The sequence below is a fragment of the Acomys russatus genome, chromosome 7 (assembly GCF_903995435.1).
Source record: "Acomys russatus chromosome 7, mAcoRus1.1, whole genome shotgun sequence".
Lineage (NCBI taxonomy): Eukaryota > Metazoa > Chordata > Mammalia > Rodentia > Muridae > Acomys > Acomys russatus.
Genome location: NC_067143.1, coordinates 4,329,946 through 4,348,281, shown reverse-complemented (window position 1 = coordinate 4,348,281; position 18,336 = coordinate 4,329,946). Strand labels below are relative to the sequence as shown.

The 18,336-nt window shown below is 57.7% G+C and overlaps 2 protein-coding genes across 2 annotated transcripts; both read left to right on the top strand.

Moving 5' to 3' along the window:
* Positions 1-951: 951 nt before the first annotated feature.
* Positions 952-12,203, top strand: Pold1 (DNA polymerase delta 1, catalytic subunit). The gene is made up of 26 exons (XM_051148451.1): positions 952-1,250; positions 1,551-1,664; positions 1,924-2,070; positions 2,151-2,276; positions 2,344-2,512; positions 2,595-2,676; positions 2,757-2,886; positions 3,097-3,263; positions 3,469-3,573; positions 5,464-5,604; positions 5,790-5,900; positions 5,991-6,182; positions 6,264-6,352; positions 6,526-6,642; positions 6,905-7,018; positions 7,415-7,562; positions 8,944-9,039; positions 9,141-9,278; positions 9,757-9,932; positions 10,245-10,397; positions 10,475-10,577; positions 10,953-11,085; positions 11,175-11,288; positions 11,535-11,587; positions 11,659-11,756; positions 12,065-12,203. The coding sequence occupies exons 1-26, from the start codon at positions 1,019-1,021 to the stop codon at positions 12,168-12,170; spliced, it is 3,354 nt and encodes a 1,117-aa protein (XP_051004408.1). The 5' UTR covers positions 952-1,018; the 3' UTR covers positions 12,171-12,203.
* Positions 12,204-14,859: 2,656 nt separating this feature from the next.
* On the top strand, positions 14,860-18,028 carry Spib (Spi-B transcription factor). The gene is made up of 4 exons (XM_051148450.1): positions 14,860-15,241; positions 15,494-15,723; positions 16,039-16,189; positions 17,149-18,028. Exons 1-4 carry the CDS (start codon positions 14,860-14,862, stop codon positions 17,445-17,447), a joined length of 1,062 nt encoding a protein of 353 aa, XP_051004407.1. The 3' UTR covers positions 17,448-18,028.
* The last annotated feature ends 308 nt before the right edge of the window (positions 18,029-18,336 follow it).

The window sequence follows — 18,336 nt, the reverse complement described above, 5'->3', positions numbered from 1 at the left end:
CTCTTTCAGCAGACCCACACTCATGGTCCTTCCTGAATGAGCTCGCAGCCTGCAGAGACCATGCCGCGCACCCCTAGGCCCTCCTTAACTAACTTTGGGTGCCTCTTGCTGAATCACAGCAGTTACTCTTCAGCCCTTGTGGCCTAGATCTAGTCCCATCCAGTGTGCAGAGGACACTGTGGGTGCTCCTCAGGGCTCCAGCCCATGATGGCGGGTGTGGGTGGTGTGGAGCCAGAGTAGAGTGTCACCCAGTGACCTGCTTTGGCCAGCCGGGGCTCACCACCTTCAAAATAAGTCTGCCGACTGGGGACACTTCTAGCCATGGTCTCAGGCTACAGTAGGGACATGCACAGCCTCTCCCTGCCGTGTGCTTACTTTGGTATACATGCTCCTGGATTTGGGGCGCGATGGGGACAGCTAGCCGGGCCGCATTCTTCGATCCAGGTGTGCTTGCTTCCTGGCGATGGTGGCTGGTGACACTGCAGAGCTGAGTAGCCTCGCAAGTGACTCCACCACTAGATGAAGCCATTGATGGATGCAAGCACTACCCTCCTTGGTTTTTGGACAGGCTTTCTCTCCGACCTTGAGACTTCCCATTGTCTCCTCAGTGACCTGGGAGAAACAGCCTGGTTTGGTTTGGCTCAGAGCTTAAGTTTGTGTCACCAAGAGCAGAGCTGCTCACTTGGTGACAGAAGCAGGGGGCTGGGGGAGCGCTGGGGACTAGCTAGCCTTTCAGAGGCAGGTCCCCGGAGACCTACTTCTCTCGGGTCCCCCATCACTTAGTCACGCCATCAGTTTATGAATACAGGGACTGGGGACATGACTGAGTGGGTAAAGTGCCCACTGTGCACGTATGAAGGTCTGAGTTCAATCCCCAGCATGCATGCAAGAAACTTGGAGTAGTCGCCTGTCTGTGGTACCCCTCACTGAGAGGGCAGAAACAGGCTGATCCCTCGCACTCACTGGCAGCCATCCTAGGCTACTGGGCAAATTTGAGGTCAGAGGGAGAGGATGGGGAATGAGGTTCTACTTAGACCCCAGCAAGCCCCAACTTGTCCACAGGATGGATTTTAAGCGGCGACAAGGACCGGCCCCTGGGGTGCCTCCAAAGCGGGCTCGTGGGGGCCTCTGGGATGAGGACGAGCCGTCACAGGATGAGAACTTGGCGCGGCTGGAGGAGATAGAGGCTGAGAACCGGCTGCAGGAGGCAGAGGAGGAGCTGCAGCTGCCCCCAGAGGGCACTGTGGGCGGTAGGTCCCTACCTCCCGACCCACCCCACCTGGATAGGGAGATGCCTGGTACCTCCCAAGGGGGTCCTTCCAGGCTGGCAGCTTGTTTTTCAGTGGGGTTCTTGCTCTTGTCCAGGTTGGTTTTGAACTTCTAGACTTGAGTGATTCTTCTAGCGTATTCTCTAGTCTAGGCTGCCCTTCCTGGTTGGGCAATTTTAGCCCATGACCAGTCTCCCACCTCCTCCACCCAGCTTTCCTCTGCGAGCAGAGGGTAGCTGCCTCTGTGGAAAACCCACCCATGAAGTTTTTGTTTCCCTCCAGGGCAGTTTCCCACTGCAGACATTGACCCACGCTGGCTGAGGCCCACCCTCCTTGCCCTGGACCCTGACACAGAGCCCCTCATCTTCCAGCAGCTGGAGATTGACCACTATGTGGGTAAGTTGGCAGGGGAGGTGGGCCGCAGCAGTGGCTGCAGTGCACACAGCCGCTGCCGTGTGAGGCAGGAGAGGCACAGGCCAATGTGCTGTGGCTTGGGTGTCTCCTTCCCACTCATCAACAAACAGATGTTACTAGAATATTACGCTGGGCAGACTCTGCCTCTGTTGGTGGCAAAGGGCAAGGTCCCAAAGCTTTAGTGATGGGCCTCAGGCGGAAACCTCGAGACCTGAGAGGTATCCTGTGACCCCTCCCCCAGGCTCAGCGGTGCCCCTGCCAGAAGGCCCCCCAGTATCCCGGAACTCAGTGCCCGTACTGAGAGCCTTTGGGGTCACCGATGAGGGCTTCTCCGTCTGCTGCCACATCCACGGTTTTGCGCCCTATTTCTATGCCCCTGCACCTCCTGGTGAGTGTTCCTGACCTGTGTGGCGTGTTCCTGGACCCTAGAACTTCTCTTGCTCTTTTCTGACTGGCCTCTCACTTAAGGTTTCGGGGCTGAGCACCTGAGCGACCTGCAGCAAGAGCTGAATGCAGCCATCGGCCGGGACCAGCGTGGCGGGAAGGAGCTGTCTGGGCCAGCAGTGCTAGCTATAGAGCTGTGCTCCCGTGAGAGTAAGTATGGCCTGGGGGTCAGGGGTGGTGGGGAGCCCAGGTAGGTGCCAACCTCCTTTCTCTACAGGCATGTTTGGGTACCATGGTCACGGCCCCTCTCCATTTCTTCGCATCACCCTGGCGCTACCCCGCCTTATGGCACCAGCCCGTCGTCTCTTGGAACAGGGTATCCGTGTGCCAGGCCTGGGCACCCCGAGCTTCGCACCCTATGAGGCCAATGTGGACTTTGAGATCCGGTACTATCCTTTCTCCCCTTTGTCCTGCTCTGACCCCACCCCGGCCCTTTGGCCCTTGTCAGCTGACACAGCACTCTTCCAGGTTCATGGTGGATGCTGACATTGTAGGCTGCAACTGGTTGGAACTCCCAGCTGGAAAGTATGTTCGGAGGACAGAGAAGAAGGTAAGGGCTCCCTGGAGCAGGGGCAGGGGACCTGGACTCACCGCCGCTGGTGCGGCTGCCCTCATGTGCCTCTCCCCCAGGCTACGCTATGTCAGCTGGAGGTGGATGTGCTGTGGTCGCATGTCATCAGTCACCCGCCAGAAGGCCAGTGGCAGCGCATTGCGCCCCTGCGCGTGCTCAGCTTTGACATCGAGTGTGCTGGCCGCAAAGGTCTGTTCCCAGAGCCTGGGCCCCTTCCCTCCCTTCTGGACATCGGTGATGGGGTGAGTGGGTGGGAGGCGTGCTCTGAGTGCAGAGTGGGGGCTGTCCCCACTCATGTGGCTGGGACAGGGAGCTGGGAGAGGCAGTGAGCAGGTGGACCCCACAGGGTAAAAGGGGAACACGAACGAACGAGCGAGCCCCGTGCCCTCCTCTCTGCAGGCATCTTCCCTGAGCCGGAGCGCGACCCTGTGATCCAGATCTGTTCCCTGGGGCTGCGCTGGGGCGAGCCAGAGCCATTCTTGCGCCTGGCACTCACACTGCAGCCCTGTGCCCCTGTCCTGGGCGCCAGAGTACAGAGCTACGAGCGGGAAGAAGACCTGCTGCAGGTGGCTCCGCCCTCCTCAGGCGCCCACTTGCGCTGTGTCCCCAGCCATGCCAGTGACCCTTCTGCCCAGTGACACCGTGTCCTTGGGGTTGGGGGCTGTGCATTCCATGGTGTTTTCACAAGTGCCAAGGTTGTCTTGAACATTCTGGAAATGAGGGTAGCTGAGGCAGTGACAACCTGGTTGACCCTCTGTGCTTCCTCCACAGGCCTGGGCCAATTTCATCCTCGCTATGGACCCTGACGTGATCACCGGCTACAACATTCAGAACTTTGACCTCCCATACCTCATCTCTCGAGCACAGACCCTAAAGGTGAGGGAAGCTGGAGCCTCTTCTGCATCTTCCCCCGTGGGGCCGGTTGCCCTGTGTACCTTTATCCATGGGCATCACCAGCCACTCAGAGGCATCCTGGGCTCCAAAGTCCCAGAAGTAACTTACCTTCCTCTGGCTGGAGACAGAATATGCTGCTGTGCACAGGAGGCTCCTGGAGAACCCAGCCCTCGCCATGGCTAGGCCTTGCTTTAGAATTCACTGGCAAGGCGGGAGAGGGAAGTGAGGGCATGGGAGGAGGAAAGCGGCATTTGCTTTGGTGGGTGGCAAAGGCCGGGTGCTGTGGGAAGGGAGCACGTGAGCCTCGTCCACACAGCCACTGTAACCAGCTCACCTGCTGGAGGCTGCAGGGTGAACTGCTGGGTGTCAAGGTGTGAGATGCTGGTATCTTATGAGCCTGAGGGCAGGCCCTCCTGAGCCTCGCTCCAAGGGAAGGGTTCCTGGCCTACATCTGCTTGGGCCTTTCTCCTGTGCCTCCCTGTGGTCTCACTTGGCCCTTCTTAAAGGCCAAGCTCTGTTGCAAGTGGGGTTATGGGTGATGCACAGGGAGAGTGAGCATTTTTGAGGGGTTCATTTCATCCCCAAATAGTACATACTATATAACTTTTCTGTCTTCTGCATCTGTAGCAATTTGATGATGAATAGGCTGGGTAGACCTTACTACCCAGCTGCAGGGAGACCCTTATGTCCTAGGTGCCTCCCCTCAGCCACCTTCCCTAAGACTCCCTCTCTCTGCTGGTCTGTACCCCAGCACCTAAAGGCACCCCTGTTGGCTTCCAGGGCCATCCCACAGGGCTTCCGTTTGTTCTCCTCTGAGGCACAGTCCTTGTCTCTACCTGTGCCCCTCATTTCCCCAGTCTCTCAGGCTCCTCAGGACTGTGGCCCGCAACTCTGTCTCTTGTAGGCACTTTTTTGAGACGGGGTCTCTCTGTGTAGCCTTGGCTGTCCTGGACTCACTTTGTAGACCAGGCTGGCTTTGAACTCACAGCGACCACCTGCCTCTGCCTCCCGAGTGCTGGGATTACAGGTATGTGCCACCATGCCTGGCTGGCGCTATTTTTTAAACTATTTTTTGGGGGGTCCTTTAATGCCTCTGCCTCTCTTCCATTCCCCTCCCCCCAAACCTAGGTAGGAGAGGAAGAACGTTAGAAGGTTTAGACTTAGTTCTAGCTGGTTAGGGTCATTGGGTTCTTGGGAAAATACCAGTCTCGGTTGTCAGGATAACGAGCAGTCCAGCAACAGGAACAAGCAGCCTTCTTCCTCCTGCATCCAGCTCCTCTAAGCCTCTCTCTGGGCTCTCATATTTGTACTCAGCCAGAGTCCACTAACTCCAGCTGGCAAAGAGTATGCTCCTCTCTGAGCTGCACAAGACTGTTTCCAGCTGGCCTAGACCACACCCTGCACAAAGCATTTATCAGCTGTGAATAAACTGAAAGCATCTCCATATCCCACACTTGCAATTAAGACAAAAACCTTTATGTGACAACTGAGGTTTTAAAAAGTTTATTTATTTATTTTATGTATATGAATGCTATATTTGCATGTACACCTGCACGCCAGAAGAGGGCATCATATCCCAGTATAGATGGTTGTGAGCTGCCATGTGGTTGCTGGGAATTGAACTCAGGACCTCTGGAAGAACAGACAGTGCTCTTAACCACTGAGCCATCTCTCCAGCCTGACAACTGAGTTTTTAAAGAAACCAAAACTTCAACTACAGTACCTGGTCTCTGCCTCATCTCACCCAGGTGGTCTCTGCCCTCTGTTCTTCAGCCCCAGGAGTGCTGTGGCTGTCCCTGTCCCTGTTCTGTGGCCATGCGGTCAGGTTCAGAGTCAGGAGGCCAACTGGCTGTGCCCACTGTTCCTCTCCAGGTGGAGCACTTCCCTTTCCTGGGTCGTGTGACTGGTCTCCGCTCCAACATCCGTGACTCCTCCTTCCAATCCAGGCAAGTCGGCCGGCGGGACAGTAAGGTGGTCAGCATGGTGGGTCGAGTTCAGATGGACATGCTGCAGGTATGACTGAGACCTACCCGTCCCCTAACACTACCTCAGGCTCCATGCTCCGTCCACCCAAGGCTTCACTCTGCCCCACCCACCTAAGTACCACATCATCAGGCCCCCTCCCACAGCTCTGAGGCTGCACCTTGTACCCACGAGGTCCTTCCTTATACCTCTGAGGCCCCACCCAACCCACCCAGGTGCTGCTGCGGGAATACAAGCTCCGCTCTTACACGCTCAACGCTGTGAGCTTCCACTTCCTGGGTGAGCAGAAGGAGGATGTGCAGCACAGCATCATCACGGACCTGCAGGTGGTACCCTCCTCCAGGCCCCTCCCAGTCCTTGCCTCACCTGGGGCCGAGACCCCAACTAAGCCCCTGGCCACATATTCCTGTCCCCAGAACGGAAATGAACAGACGCGCCGCCGGCTGGCGGTGTACTGCCTGAAGGATGCCTTCCTGCCGCTCCGGCTGCTCGAGCGCCTCATGGTGCTGGTGAACAATGTGGAGATGGCTCGGGTCACGGGTGTGCCCCTTGGGTACCTGCTCAGCCGTGGCCAGCAGGTCAAAGTTGTGTCTCAGCTGTTGCGCCAGGTGGGTGGCTGAGCCAGATTGGCCACACATACGTGTACACGGCCTGCCTGGTGCCTGGATACTCACCCACCCTTTCTCCAGGCCATGCGCCAGGGACTGCTGATGCCAGTGGTGAAGACGGAGGGAGGTGAGGACTACACGGGAGCCACTGTCATTGAGCCCCTCAAAGGGTGAGGACCTTGCTGGGCATGGCGGGGCACACGTTACCCCAGCACACAGCAGGAGCTCAAGGCCAGCCTGGGCTCTTTGAGATGTATGCTGTATGCAAAATTGTTTTAAAAAAGAAAAGTAAGGGCCTAAGGGTAGGGGCTGGTGGGTTTGACGCCCCCAAATCCTCCCTCAGGTACTATGACGTCCCTATCGCCACCCTGGACTTCTCCTCTCTGTACCCCTCCATCATGATGGCCCATAATCTGTGCTACACCACGCTGCTACGGCCCGGGGCTGCCCAGAAGTTGGGGTATGCTGCCTTCATCCAGGGTGCCCCCCAAAACACACTGAGTTCTTGTTAAATGGCTTGATAGATCAGGTCCAGGGAGATGAAGTCTCATGGGAGACAGAGACTTGAGACAGGCTGTGGGTGGCGGGTAGTGGAGAGGCAGACCTGGGGGTGGGGCTGGCAAAGGTCCTGGGGGACTCTTGGGAGAAACAGCCCGGGAGGGGCAGGTGCTGGCCGGCTAGTTCCTGCAGAAGCCCAGCCTCTTGTCCTCCTCCTTTCCCAGCCTAAAGCCAGATGAGTTCATCAAGACACCCACCGGGGATGAGTTTGTGAAGTCATCTGTGCGGAAGGGCCTCCTGCCCCAGATCCTGGAGAACCTGCTGAGTGCCCGCAAGAGGTGGGACTGTGCCCGGCTCGGTGCTCGGGTCCCCATGCAGCCTGTGCCCGGCTCGGTGCTCGGGTCCCCATGCAGCCTGTGCCCGGCTCGGTGCTCGGGTCCCCCATGCAGCCTGTGCCCGGCTCGGTGCTCGAGTCCCCATGCTGCCTGTGCCCAGCTCGGTGCTCGGGTCTCCATGCAGCCTGTGCCCGGCTCTGTGCTCGGGTCCCCATGCAGCCTGTGCCTGGCTCGGTGCTCGGGTCCCCATGCAGCCTGTGCCTGGCTCAGTGCTCGGGTCCCCCATGGTGACCTGGCCCTGGTCTTCTGTAGCCTGCCTGCATCAAGTGAGGCATCAGCCTGGTGGTCTCCCTGGGGCCCATGGTTCCCTTGAACAGCCTTCATCCTGCCTCTGCCTAGGGCCAAAGCTGAGCTGGCTCAGGAGACAGACCCCCTACGGCGACAGGTCTTGGATGGACGGCAGCTGGCACTGAAAGTGAGTGCCAACTCTGTGTATGGCTTCACTGGCGCCCAAGTGGGCAAGCTGCCATGTTTGGAGATCTCCCAGGTGAGCCCTTGGGACCCTGACAGGCAGCTGGGTTACTGTTGGCGTGCACTGAGAGTCAGTTGGGTCAGAGGGTGTGCCAATATGGCAGGAGCCACAGGTGTCAGGCCATTTTCCTCACCCTGTGTACAGGGTCCTCAGAGACCAGAGTACCTGTTCTCGGTACTCCTTGCTCACAGTCTAGTGGGATGGGCACTCTGGTCTTGACTAATGTTTATGGTATAATTGGCTCCCATGAGGTTGATGCTCAGGACACCCCTCCCCCAGCAGCTATCTCTCTGTTCACCTCTTCCAAGTCCCTGTGGAAAGGGGCGGGGATGGGTAGCACACAGCCAGGCTGTTACTGCTGGGTCAGTTGAGGTTGGCAGCAGTCACCTGCTTTATACATTTAAGATGTGTGAGCCATGATGCTTGGACTTGGCAGAAGTGTGTCCTCCCCGAGCTGGTGTCAGCAAGCGCCAGGGTCCTCTGTCCCAAGTGTGAGGACCCTGGTGAGGGCCTCGGCTAGTACCAGCTGGAACAGGAGTAGGAAAGAACTCCCATCTCCCTCGCCAACATGGCTGCCCTGGGTTCATACAGAAACAAACATTAATAGGGAGTGTGAGGCCTGAGGTGCTGCTGCCCAGTCCGGTCATAGATGTAGTACCTCACTCAGCAGTGAGGAGTAACCTGTCAGGAGCGCTTAGCTAGGGAGTGTCCAGAGCAGGGTGGCAGGGTTGTCACAGGGTGGGTTACAAGGACATGAAGGCTGCGTGACTAGCAGGTGCCACTGTTCACTCCAGCTGCAGGTCCCACAGTCTCAGGGTCCCTGTTAATTCACCTTGTGAGCGTAGATCTCAGGTGTCGCTTGGGGCTTGGGGAAGCTGAGTGCCTAGAAGGGTGTCCAGGCACTCAGAAGGTGTCTCCCAGGAGCTGAGTCCCAGCCAGTCCTGCCTCTGCCACAGTCACCTCCTGCCTGCCTGCCATTCTCACTCCTAGCATCTCACAGAGATGGGGAATGCATTGAGACCTTAGGCCAAAGGAGCCACTGGTACCCTGACTGATGGGATAACAAGTTATGAGGTATTCCAGAATAAAATGAGAGAAAAGGAACACAAAGGCCTGAGGAGATTGCTCAGTGGTAGAGCCCCTGCTTAAAGTTCCCCAGGGCAGGGCTGGGGTGTCTCAGTGCAAAGCCTCTGCTCACGGTGCCTGAGGCCCTGGCTGCGCTCCACTCGGGGAGGACGGAGCGGCTCCTTGTCCTCTGGGAATTTGCACACTCTGGAGCAGCAGTCACCTGCTTCTTAAGATGTGCGGTCCCTGAGGCTTGGATGTGGCAGAAGCCTGTCCCCCCGAGCTGGATTCAGTGTTTGGGTTCTCACTCTCCTGGTTCTGCCCCCAACAGAGTGTCACTGGGTTCGGGCGGCAGATGATTGAGAAAACCAAGCAGCTCGTGGAGTCCAAGTACACCCTGGAAAATGGCTATGATGCCAATGCCAAGGTCAGGGCCTGACCACACCTGCCTGCTCTCCTGGGCCCTGGGTGTCCTGCTGCTGCTGGCCCTGGGTTGAGGACAGACATTCCTCATATGTACCCTGGCAGGTGGTCTACGGGGACACGGACTCTGTGATGTGCCGCTTTGGTGTCTCCTCGGTGGCGGAGGCGATGTCTCTGGGGCGGGAGGCTGCAAACTGGGTATCCAGCCACTTCCCACCACCCATCCGGCTGGAGTTTGAGAAGGTGGGTGTGTTCCCTGCGCTCAGCTCAGTGGAGGCCGTAGGGGTCTTTGCCGGTTATTGATGCTCTGATTATTTGTGTGCCTACAGAGGCTGACACTGCAGCAGTGTGTGGGTCCCGGGTTGTGGTAGTCTCACAGCGCTCTAGGGTCCTGAGGCGGAGACCTCCATTGTGTGCGGCTCCTGCTCCTGGACATAATCTGTTGTCCTCATCAGCTTCCTCCCCCGGCAGCCGGGGGAGTGGGGAGGGGCTGCTCAGCTCAGGACTCACTTGGTCCTGTCTCCTCCCGTGGCTTCCAGACTTCCCTGTGCTGCCCATCTGGATTCCATGACTTAGGGGCCGGCTCGAGGCCTATGGTGTTGTGTCAAGCAGGGTTTCTGGGGGCTGGAGAGTATTGGGCCTTATTAGGGTCCTGTTTCTGATGGGTGTCGGGGTTGAACGTGAAGGAATGGGCATAGGGTCACCACCAGATTCCTTCCAGGTTTACTTTCCATACCTGCTCATCAGCAAGAAGCGATATGCTGGCCTGCTCTTCTCCTCCAGTCCTGATGCTCATGACAGAATGGACTGCAAGGGCCTGGAGGCTGTGCGCAGGGACAACTGTCCCCTGGTGGCCAACCTCGTTACATCCTCACTGCGCCAAATCCTTGTGGACCGGTGTGTGTGTGTGTGTGTGTGTGTGTGTGTGTGTGTGTGTGTGTGTGTGTGTGTGTGTGTGTGTCCCATCTAGACCAAGAAATCAGCTCCCATCAGACCCCGGACCTAGCACCCTTCCTTGGGGACACAGATGGCTTGGCTTAGGGGTGGGGCAGTGGTAAATCAAGTTGGCAGCTGTGGTTGCCCCTGGCTTCTCCTGCCTCAACACTTAACCCCCAACCTCAGTAGCCCATGGTGCCTGGTGCCTAGATCCTTGCTGGTAAGAGTTGCATCCCCATCCTCAGTGGTCCCTAGTGACACCCTCCCTCTCAGGGACCCTGATGGTGCAGTGGCCCATGCAAAGGACGTCATCTCAGACCTGCTGTGCAACCGCATCGACATCTCCCAGCTGGTCATTACCAAGGAGTTGACCCGCGCAGCAGCAGACTACGCTGGCAAGCAGGCTCATGTGGAGCTGGCTGAGAGGTGGGGCAGCCACACAGCCGCCTGCAGCTGGGTCCCCGCAGCCCTTCACAGACCTCACCGAACTCCCCTATCCGTAGGATGAGGAAGCGTGACCCCGGCAGCGCGCCCAGCTTGGGTGACCGAGTCCCCTATGTGATCATTGGTGCTGCCAAGGGTGTGGCCGCCTACATGAAGTCGGAGGTCAGGCCCACCTGGGCTGTGCCCCTTCCAGAATCTCACTTCTGCTTTCTCTGGGCGACCGTGCCCAGGCCTGACTTAGCGTAGTGCCTCCCTGTGCAGAGTTGGCTGCTGTACCATCTCCGCCCCTCTCCACCTGGGTGCCAGCTCTGTTTGCTTTTGTCATCTAGAGCCACCCAGGGAACCAAATCCCAGCCGCCCAATTCTCAGCCTTATGACTTCCAACCCCTGCAACCCCCCCCCCCCCATACTCTTCCTTCTCCCATGGGGAAACCTGTTAGGTGTCTGAGGGCCCCTACTCAAACCAGAGTCACAGTGCCCACCCTATCCCCTAGCCCGTTCCCCTCTGCGGCCTTGGTGACCCCGGCCTGCCCACAGGACCCCCTGTTTGTGCTGGAGCACAGCCTGCCCATCGACACTCAGTACTACCTGGAGCAGCAGCTGGCCAAGCCGCTACTGCGCATCTTTGAGCCCATTCTGGGTGAGGGTCGCGCAGAGTCCGTGCTGCTGCGTAAGTGGAACCCCCGCTTCCCCAGTGGGGAGTGTGGGCACGGAAGGGCCAGAGGCGGGGAGCAAAGCCATTCAGTTGCCTTCCTGCAGGTGGTGACCACACACGCTGCAAAACTGTGCTCACCAGCAAGGTGGGAGGCCTCCTGGCCTTCACCAAGCGCCGCAACTGTTGCATTGGCTGTCGCTCTGTGATCGACCATCAAGGTGAGACGAGTTGTAGCGGTCCTTGCCACAGGGCCACGCTCTGCCTGCACGCCAGTGGAGGGTCCTTGCCCGCCCTGGGGTTCCCCAGGGGAGTTTTCCCCACACACTCGGGCCCTTGTTCTCCAGCCTCTGGGGACTTTCAGAAGCCGGGATGGGCAGCGGGTGGAGAAGAGCAGGCATGTAGGGATGAAGGCTAGGGCCTGGCCTGGGCCCGCACCTCTGTGCTGACACCCACCCCGCCCCCAGGAGCCGTGTGTGAGTTCTGCCTGCCACGGGAGTCGGAGCTCTATCAGAAGGAGGTGAGTGAGGCAGGGGCGAGAGCTGGCGCAACCTGATCTCCACAGCCCTGCTAAATCCAATGTGTCCTCAGGTGTCACACTTGAACGCCCTGGAGGAACGTTTCTCGCGCCTCTGGACACAGTGCCAGCGCTGCCAGGGCAGCTTGCATGAGGACGTCATCTGCACCAGGTTCGCCCTCCCCCACCTGCTACCAGACTCTTGGCCCAGCCGCGGGACCTCACTGCAGAGTGGGCAGGGTCTGCCTGGGCTTGGCGCCCGCCTTGCCTCCCCCAGGGTGGGGCCGGGCTTTCCCCAGGGAACAGGCGGGCGGGGCGGGTTCCCACGCCAGGTGACAGCTGATATACGGCTGGCTACCTCTCAGGGCACTGCTGTTATCAGAGTCTCTGTGCCCGCTAAGCAAACAGCCCCCTCTCCCTGGTGGGCAGCAGGTAGGGGCCAAAGTCCTGGGAACAGCCCCTGACCACCACCCTCCACAGCCGTGACTGTCCCATCTTCTACATGCGCAAGAAGGTGCGTAAGGACCTGGAGGCCCAGGAGCGGCTGCTGCAGCGCTTCGGACCTCCCGGCCCTGAGGCCTGGTGACCCAGCAAGGGACGGAATAAAGTTTAGATTTTTTTGTTACTGCCGGTGTGTTGTGGTCTTTGGGAACAGATTGGGTTTCATGGCTCAGGCGCTGTACAACAGTCTGTGGCCCCAGTACCTCTCTCTGCCTGTGTCCACAAAGGGCTGGCATCTCTGTTTCCTCTCTGAAACTCTGAGTGGGACCCCAGTGCTCTGCTTTGCCCCTCCCAGCTAACATGGTGCTGTGCTGTTTCCTCCATCCCTGGGGCGGCCCCTAGCACATAGGCTTCCACACCTCAAGGCAGCAAGGGGACCCTCCCTGTCACACTCCCTGCCACGTCAGCCATGGTGATACTTCCACCGTGGGCTCCTGGTGGTCCGTCTGCCTCAGCTTCCTCTCAGCTTTTAGGAGATCCCCTGGCAGCTTTAACCATCATTCCTGGGCCTCACTGTCCCATGCCATCCTGCCTTGGTCGCCATTGGCTCCCTCTTGTGGCATTCTACTCCCAGGGCCCTGTAGCCCCTCATCTCCCTGCCCTTTCTAGCAACTCTCCTCTCTCTACTCCCCCCATCCCAGTGGTGGGGATCCCCAAATACAAATGGCCTCTAGGCCCACCCCCCCCCCTGACACGTGACCAGAGGGTTGTGCAATCCAGACCCCTCCCGCAGGGGATTTTTGAGGAGGGCCCCCATGGCCCGCCCCTGGGTGGGGGGGAGGGGCTGGGCCAAAGTATATATAGGGGTGGTGGCCAGAGCCAGCCCAGCCTGCCCTGAACCACCATGCTTGCTCTGGAGGCTGCACAGTAAGTGGGTAACCCCCAAACCTGTCCTGGGACCCCCACCCCACTCAGCACTCTCAGCTTCTGTGGCATCCAGAAGCAGATAAGGGGGTGGGTCCCACTGTCTACAGACGGTTCTCCATCAGCTCTGTCTCCTTAGACAGGATTCCAAAGATGGCATGTTCTGGAGAGACTCACCCCCACCCTGCTCAGGTCCTCCCAGGTGTGCCTGTTCCATCTTCGGCGCTCTCTGACCCTCAACTTAGTCTGTGTCCCTAGTTCCTTCTGTCCAACCATTTCCTTTAGTTGCTGGCACTACCCTGGCTGCCCATCCGGGGTCACAAGAAACCCCATCTCTTTGCTCATACCCTTTGCTTGGCTGTGTTTGTCTCTAGCCCTGGTCTTTGGTTCATGGCTTCTGGTCTTAGCTGGACTTGTTAAGACACTCAAACCCAGCTCTCTGGCCACAGCTGACTGGGGACTTTCTCCCCCTTACTTTCCCTGCCTCCCCCAATGTCTGTGCATGCAAATCCTAGGGAGAGTGGGGGGGGAACATTTGCCTGGCACCCGCCCCCTACTTCCTGTCCCGATAGGGGTGTAGGAGTGACTGTGGGAAGGCTGGGCGCCCACGGGGACAGCCAGCAGACTGCAGAGCTGTGGTGGGTGATCACAGCTGCCACCACCTCCCCTCCGGGCCCCACAACCACTTCGAGACTCAGGTGGCTGAGGGCGGCCCTGACATGGCCCTGTGTCTCTCCCCTGCCAGGCTGGACGGCCCACACTTGAGCTGTTTGGTGAGTTGGAGGCCGCCAAGGCTGGGGGGGGGGGGCAGTGGGCCCTGCATGGCCCATGGGGACTAACCTTACTTAGATCATCTACTTCCGGCCTCAGTTTCCAGTCTCTGTCTCCCTGGGCCCCCATCTCCATCACACTTGTCTGCTGTTTTTCTCAAGTCCTAGGCTTCTTCCTTCAACTCATATACGTGTCTAGCCCATGTTCTGCGTGTACAGCCTTTTCTTTTGTGTTACGGTTCTTTTAGCTGTAGTATTTTGGACACTATTTTCCTCAACATTTTTGACCTCATAACCAACCCAACATGGAGATCTTTCCTGTGGTGGCCAGAAGCCCTACCTACTTGTTTGAGTTTTGTTGGCTTTGGTTGTGTGTCTTTATTTGAGACAGGGTTTCTCAGTGTAGCCCCAGCTGGCCTGCAGAGTGTTACACCCGTGAGACACCTGGCTTGTTGGTTGTTTAAAACAGATGTCTTAAGTGTCTTCCTTATACACACCCCTGTAGCTATTACCAGACCCAGAGCCAGGAAAATCCCATAATTCCAGAGCACTCCTGGAGGTCCTGCCTAGGCAACCTCACCCAGCATTTTATACTGATTCATTTGAACTTTTTTCTTTTCTTTTGGTTTTTCGAGACAGGGTTTCTCTGTGTATCCTTGGCCGTCCTGGACTCGCTTTGTAGACCAGGCTGGCCTCGAACTCACAGCGATCCGCCTGCCTCTGCCTCCTGAGTGCTGGGATTAAAGGCGTGTGCCACCATTCCCGGCTCGCATGCCCAGCTTTAATTTGAACTCCTCCTCCTCCTTTCATTTGAACTTCTTAAGTGACTCGGGCGTTGGCCTTTAGGGCACCTGACCTCTTCCATGGTGTGTTAGGCGCCTGTCCTCCTTTGCTCACCACCCACCAGCACACCCATAGTTCATTCTCCTTGCTGAGATGCTTGGGATCTGGGATCTGAGCAGAGCTGCGTCGGGCTGCTCTGTGCACACGGCTTTCCCTCTCCCCTGCGGGAGCAGGACGGGTGTGCTGGAGGCAGTGGGAGGCACTCGCCTCCCTCAGGTCTAGTCTCCACTGCCTCTACAAGGGCTGCGGCTGAAGCACCATAGAGCTGTGGAGATGAACTGGTGTCCTGGATCAAAGATGGTGGTGCATGCCTGTCACCCCAATAATCAGAGGACGAGACTTAACAGTTGCTCCAAGTTCTGGGCTAGCCTGAGCTACAGAGTGAGCTCCTGGGTACCAGTTGCATACTGGAAAGTACTAAGGCTCCTTGAGGGCCACAGCCATGGCACCTGTGGGTGTCTCTTATTCACGAATTCAGTCTCCGTGTCTTCATTTGTTTCTGTCCTCATCAGTTTCTTCCTTCTCTCACCTGTCTTCTCAAAGGCTGGAGTGGGGGTCAGGGGTGGGTCTCCAAGGCCTGGGATGACCCTGTCCTTACTCCAGCAGTACCCAGAAGGTGTCTTCTACGACCTGGACAGCTGCAAGCCCTTCAGTTACCCAGACTCAGATGGGGGTCCCGGTGAGTGACCCCAGCTTCGTAGCACCTGAGGCCAAGTTCACAGAGGGGGGATCTGAGAGGCCTGTGGGAGCTCTCTTCCAACATGGCATCCCCTCCCCCAAGCCCCTCCCCCCACCCCTCCTGCCTATCTGTTCCCCCATGCAAATTCTGGGGCCAGAGATTTGCACAGCTTACAAAGGCCCCTCTGTGTGGGACCTTGAGGGTGCGGGTCTTCTGTCCACCTTGGGCTACTAACTCTGTCCCTTCTCCTAGACTCCTCCTGGGCCTGGCCAGAGGCCCCACCTGCCTCTGCCATTACCTCCTATGAAGCCTTTGACCCTGCTGCGGCTGCCTTTGCCCACTCCCAGGCTGTGCAGTTCTGTTACAGTCATGGCCCTAGCCCCTCCGCCTATAGCCCCATGGGCACCCTCGACCCAGCCCCCAGCTTGGAGGCCCCAGGGCCTGGCCTCCAGATGTACCCCTCAGAGGACTTCGCCAGTCAGGTGAGGAGCAGGGAGAGCTTGGAAGAAGACGTCCCCTGTCAAAATTCTTCTGCAACCCCTGAAAATAACCATCTGGATTGTGAGGGAGTTGGGGAGTGGGCCTAAGAACACCCCTCCAAGGTAGCTCAGGTGTCCCCTGGGGTCCCTTCTATGTACTTCAGGGGGAAGTTCACAGATCCATGTTAGCTACTCACTGTTTAGCTTTGGGCGACTGCCTCAACGTCTCTGTGCACTGAGACAAAAACCGAGGAAAGCCAGCAGAAGGGGGAGGAAAGCAAGGGAGATTGGTGTGAAGTTGGCCCTGGTCTCCCACAGACGCCGGGCCCCGTGGCTTATGCTCCGTACCCCAGCCCTGTGCTGTCAGAGGAAGAAGACATTCTGCTGGACAGCCCTGCCCTGGAGGTCTCGGACAGTGAGTCAGACGAGGCCCTCTTGGCTGGCTCCGAGGGGAGGGGATCTGAGGCAGGTATGTGGGGTGGACAGTTGGTGGGGATGCTGACTGGGCCTGGGGGAGCAGAAGGAGGAATCAGGGCTCCCTAAACACTTAAGGTCCCAAACCTATGCTACCTGTTGGCTGTGTGACCTTGGCCAACAGCATAAGCCTCTCTGTGCCTTGGTTTCAGTTGTGCACAAAGACACAGCAACAGCAAAAGGAAGCCCACTGCATACCCACAGCCAGTCACCCCTCTCCTCGTACCTCTCTGTGTGTCTGCCAGCCTTTCAATGAAATCATACTCTGTTGAGCCTCAGTTTCCCGTATGTAAAGCCTGTCATCTTATACTCCCTCACCCACTAGGGGGGATTCCAGGCAAGGAGCTCTACTACTGAGCCACACCTCAGCCCTCTTTACTTAAAAAAAAAGAAAAAAAAATTTTTTTTTAAATTTTAGTTTTATTTCATGTGCATTGGTTATGTAGCTGTCAGATCCCTCAGAACTGGAGTTACAGATAGCTGTGAGCTGCCATGTGGGTGCTGGGGATTGAACCAAGGTCCTCTGGAAGAGCAGACAGTGCTCTTAACCACTAAGCCATCTCTTCATCGCCCATCCCTCCCTCCCTCCCTCCCTTTTATTTTTGTTACTTTGTCTTTTTTTTTCCTCCCGGAGCTGAGGAGCTGAGCACTGAACCCAGGGCCTTGTGAACCCAGGGCCTTGAGCTTGCTAGGCAAGCTCTCTACCACTGAGCTAAATCCCCAACTGCCCCCCCCCTTTTTTTAAACGTTTAAAAGACAATGACATCACTAAGTTTCCCGGGCTGGTCTTGAACTTATGATCTTCTTACCTCAGCCTCTAGAGTAGTTGAAATAGTAGATCTGAGCCATCCAGGCCCTACTCAGTTGTGAAAAGTAAAGTGTGGCAGGGGACTGTAGATCTGGGGGTCCCTTCAACGGACTTCCCCTCTTAACTCCGCACCCAACACCCTGCAGGTGCACGCAAGAAGCTGCGCCTGTACCAGTTCCTGCTGGGGCTGCTGCTGCGCGGGGACATGCGCGAGTGCGTGTGGTGGGTGGAGCCGGGGGCCGGCGTCTTCCAGTTCTCCTCCAAGCACAAGGAGCTGCTGGCTCGCCGCTGGGGCCAGCAAAAGGGCAACCGCAAGCGCATGACGTATCAGAAGCTGGCTCGCGCACTGCGCAACTACGCCAAGACGGGCGAAATCCGCAAGGTCAAACGCAAGCTCACCTACCAGTTCGACAGCGCGCTGCTGCCAGCCCCCCGGCGTGCCTGAGCGCCCCGCTAGGACCCCTCTCTCTGGCCCCGGGCCCCAGTGCCCATGGGAGCCCCGTGTGGGGGCAGCCGGCTTCCAGTGTCCTCAGCTCTCATCAGGGCCTCCCCAGAGTCCTCTTGTGCTATGTATGGGATTCCCCAGGAGGGTCGTGTTTGAGGGGGTGTCTCAGGACATACTGGCCACCCTACGTGCTTCCAGAATGGCAGGTTTCTCTGTGGGAGCCCCTGTTGTTATCTGTGGTTCCAGAATCCGCACAGGTACCTCTTGCGAGCCCCGTGATCACGCAGGCCATCGCACCAGCAGGTGGCGCTGTCTACAGCCCCAAACCCGTGTGTCTGGTGGCGGGGATGGATCCCTCCGTGCTCCGCTGAGGCCCTTGTCAGAGCTGAGATCTAGTTAGGTCTGAAGTTCTCTGAGAGCCCTGTGCCATCTGTGACTTCTCCGTGTCCATTTATGACTTTGTTTAAGACAGGGTCTCACTATGCAGCTCAGGGTGGTCCCCGGCTTGTGGCGATCCTCCTGCCTTGTCTTCCTGAGTGCTGGGATCGCAGAAGCACACCACCACAGCAGGCTTTCCCCCCCTTTTTTTGAGACAACATTCCATTATGTAACCCAGGCTGTCCTCAAGCTTGTGGTGATTGATCCTTTGGCCTCAGCCATCCCGTGGGCCCCTCTGGCATCCAAGTCTGAGACGGTGTGTTGGGTAGGGTAGAGGTGATGGGCTCTGGGGTCCTCGGATCATATGGAAAGTTCTCTAAGATCTCCAGCCCCAAGTTCACATACTGACTGTCCTATTTGAGGTGCCACCTGTGCGTTGTATTTGAGGATCATTCTAGCTCTTGGCCAATTTGGGGTGTGTGGCAGAGGTGTGGGTGTGCCTGTGCCTTTC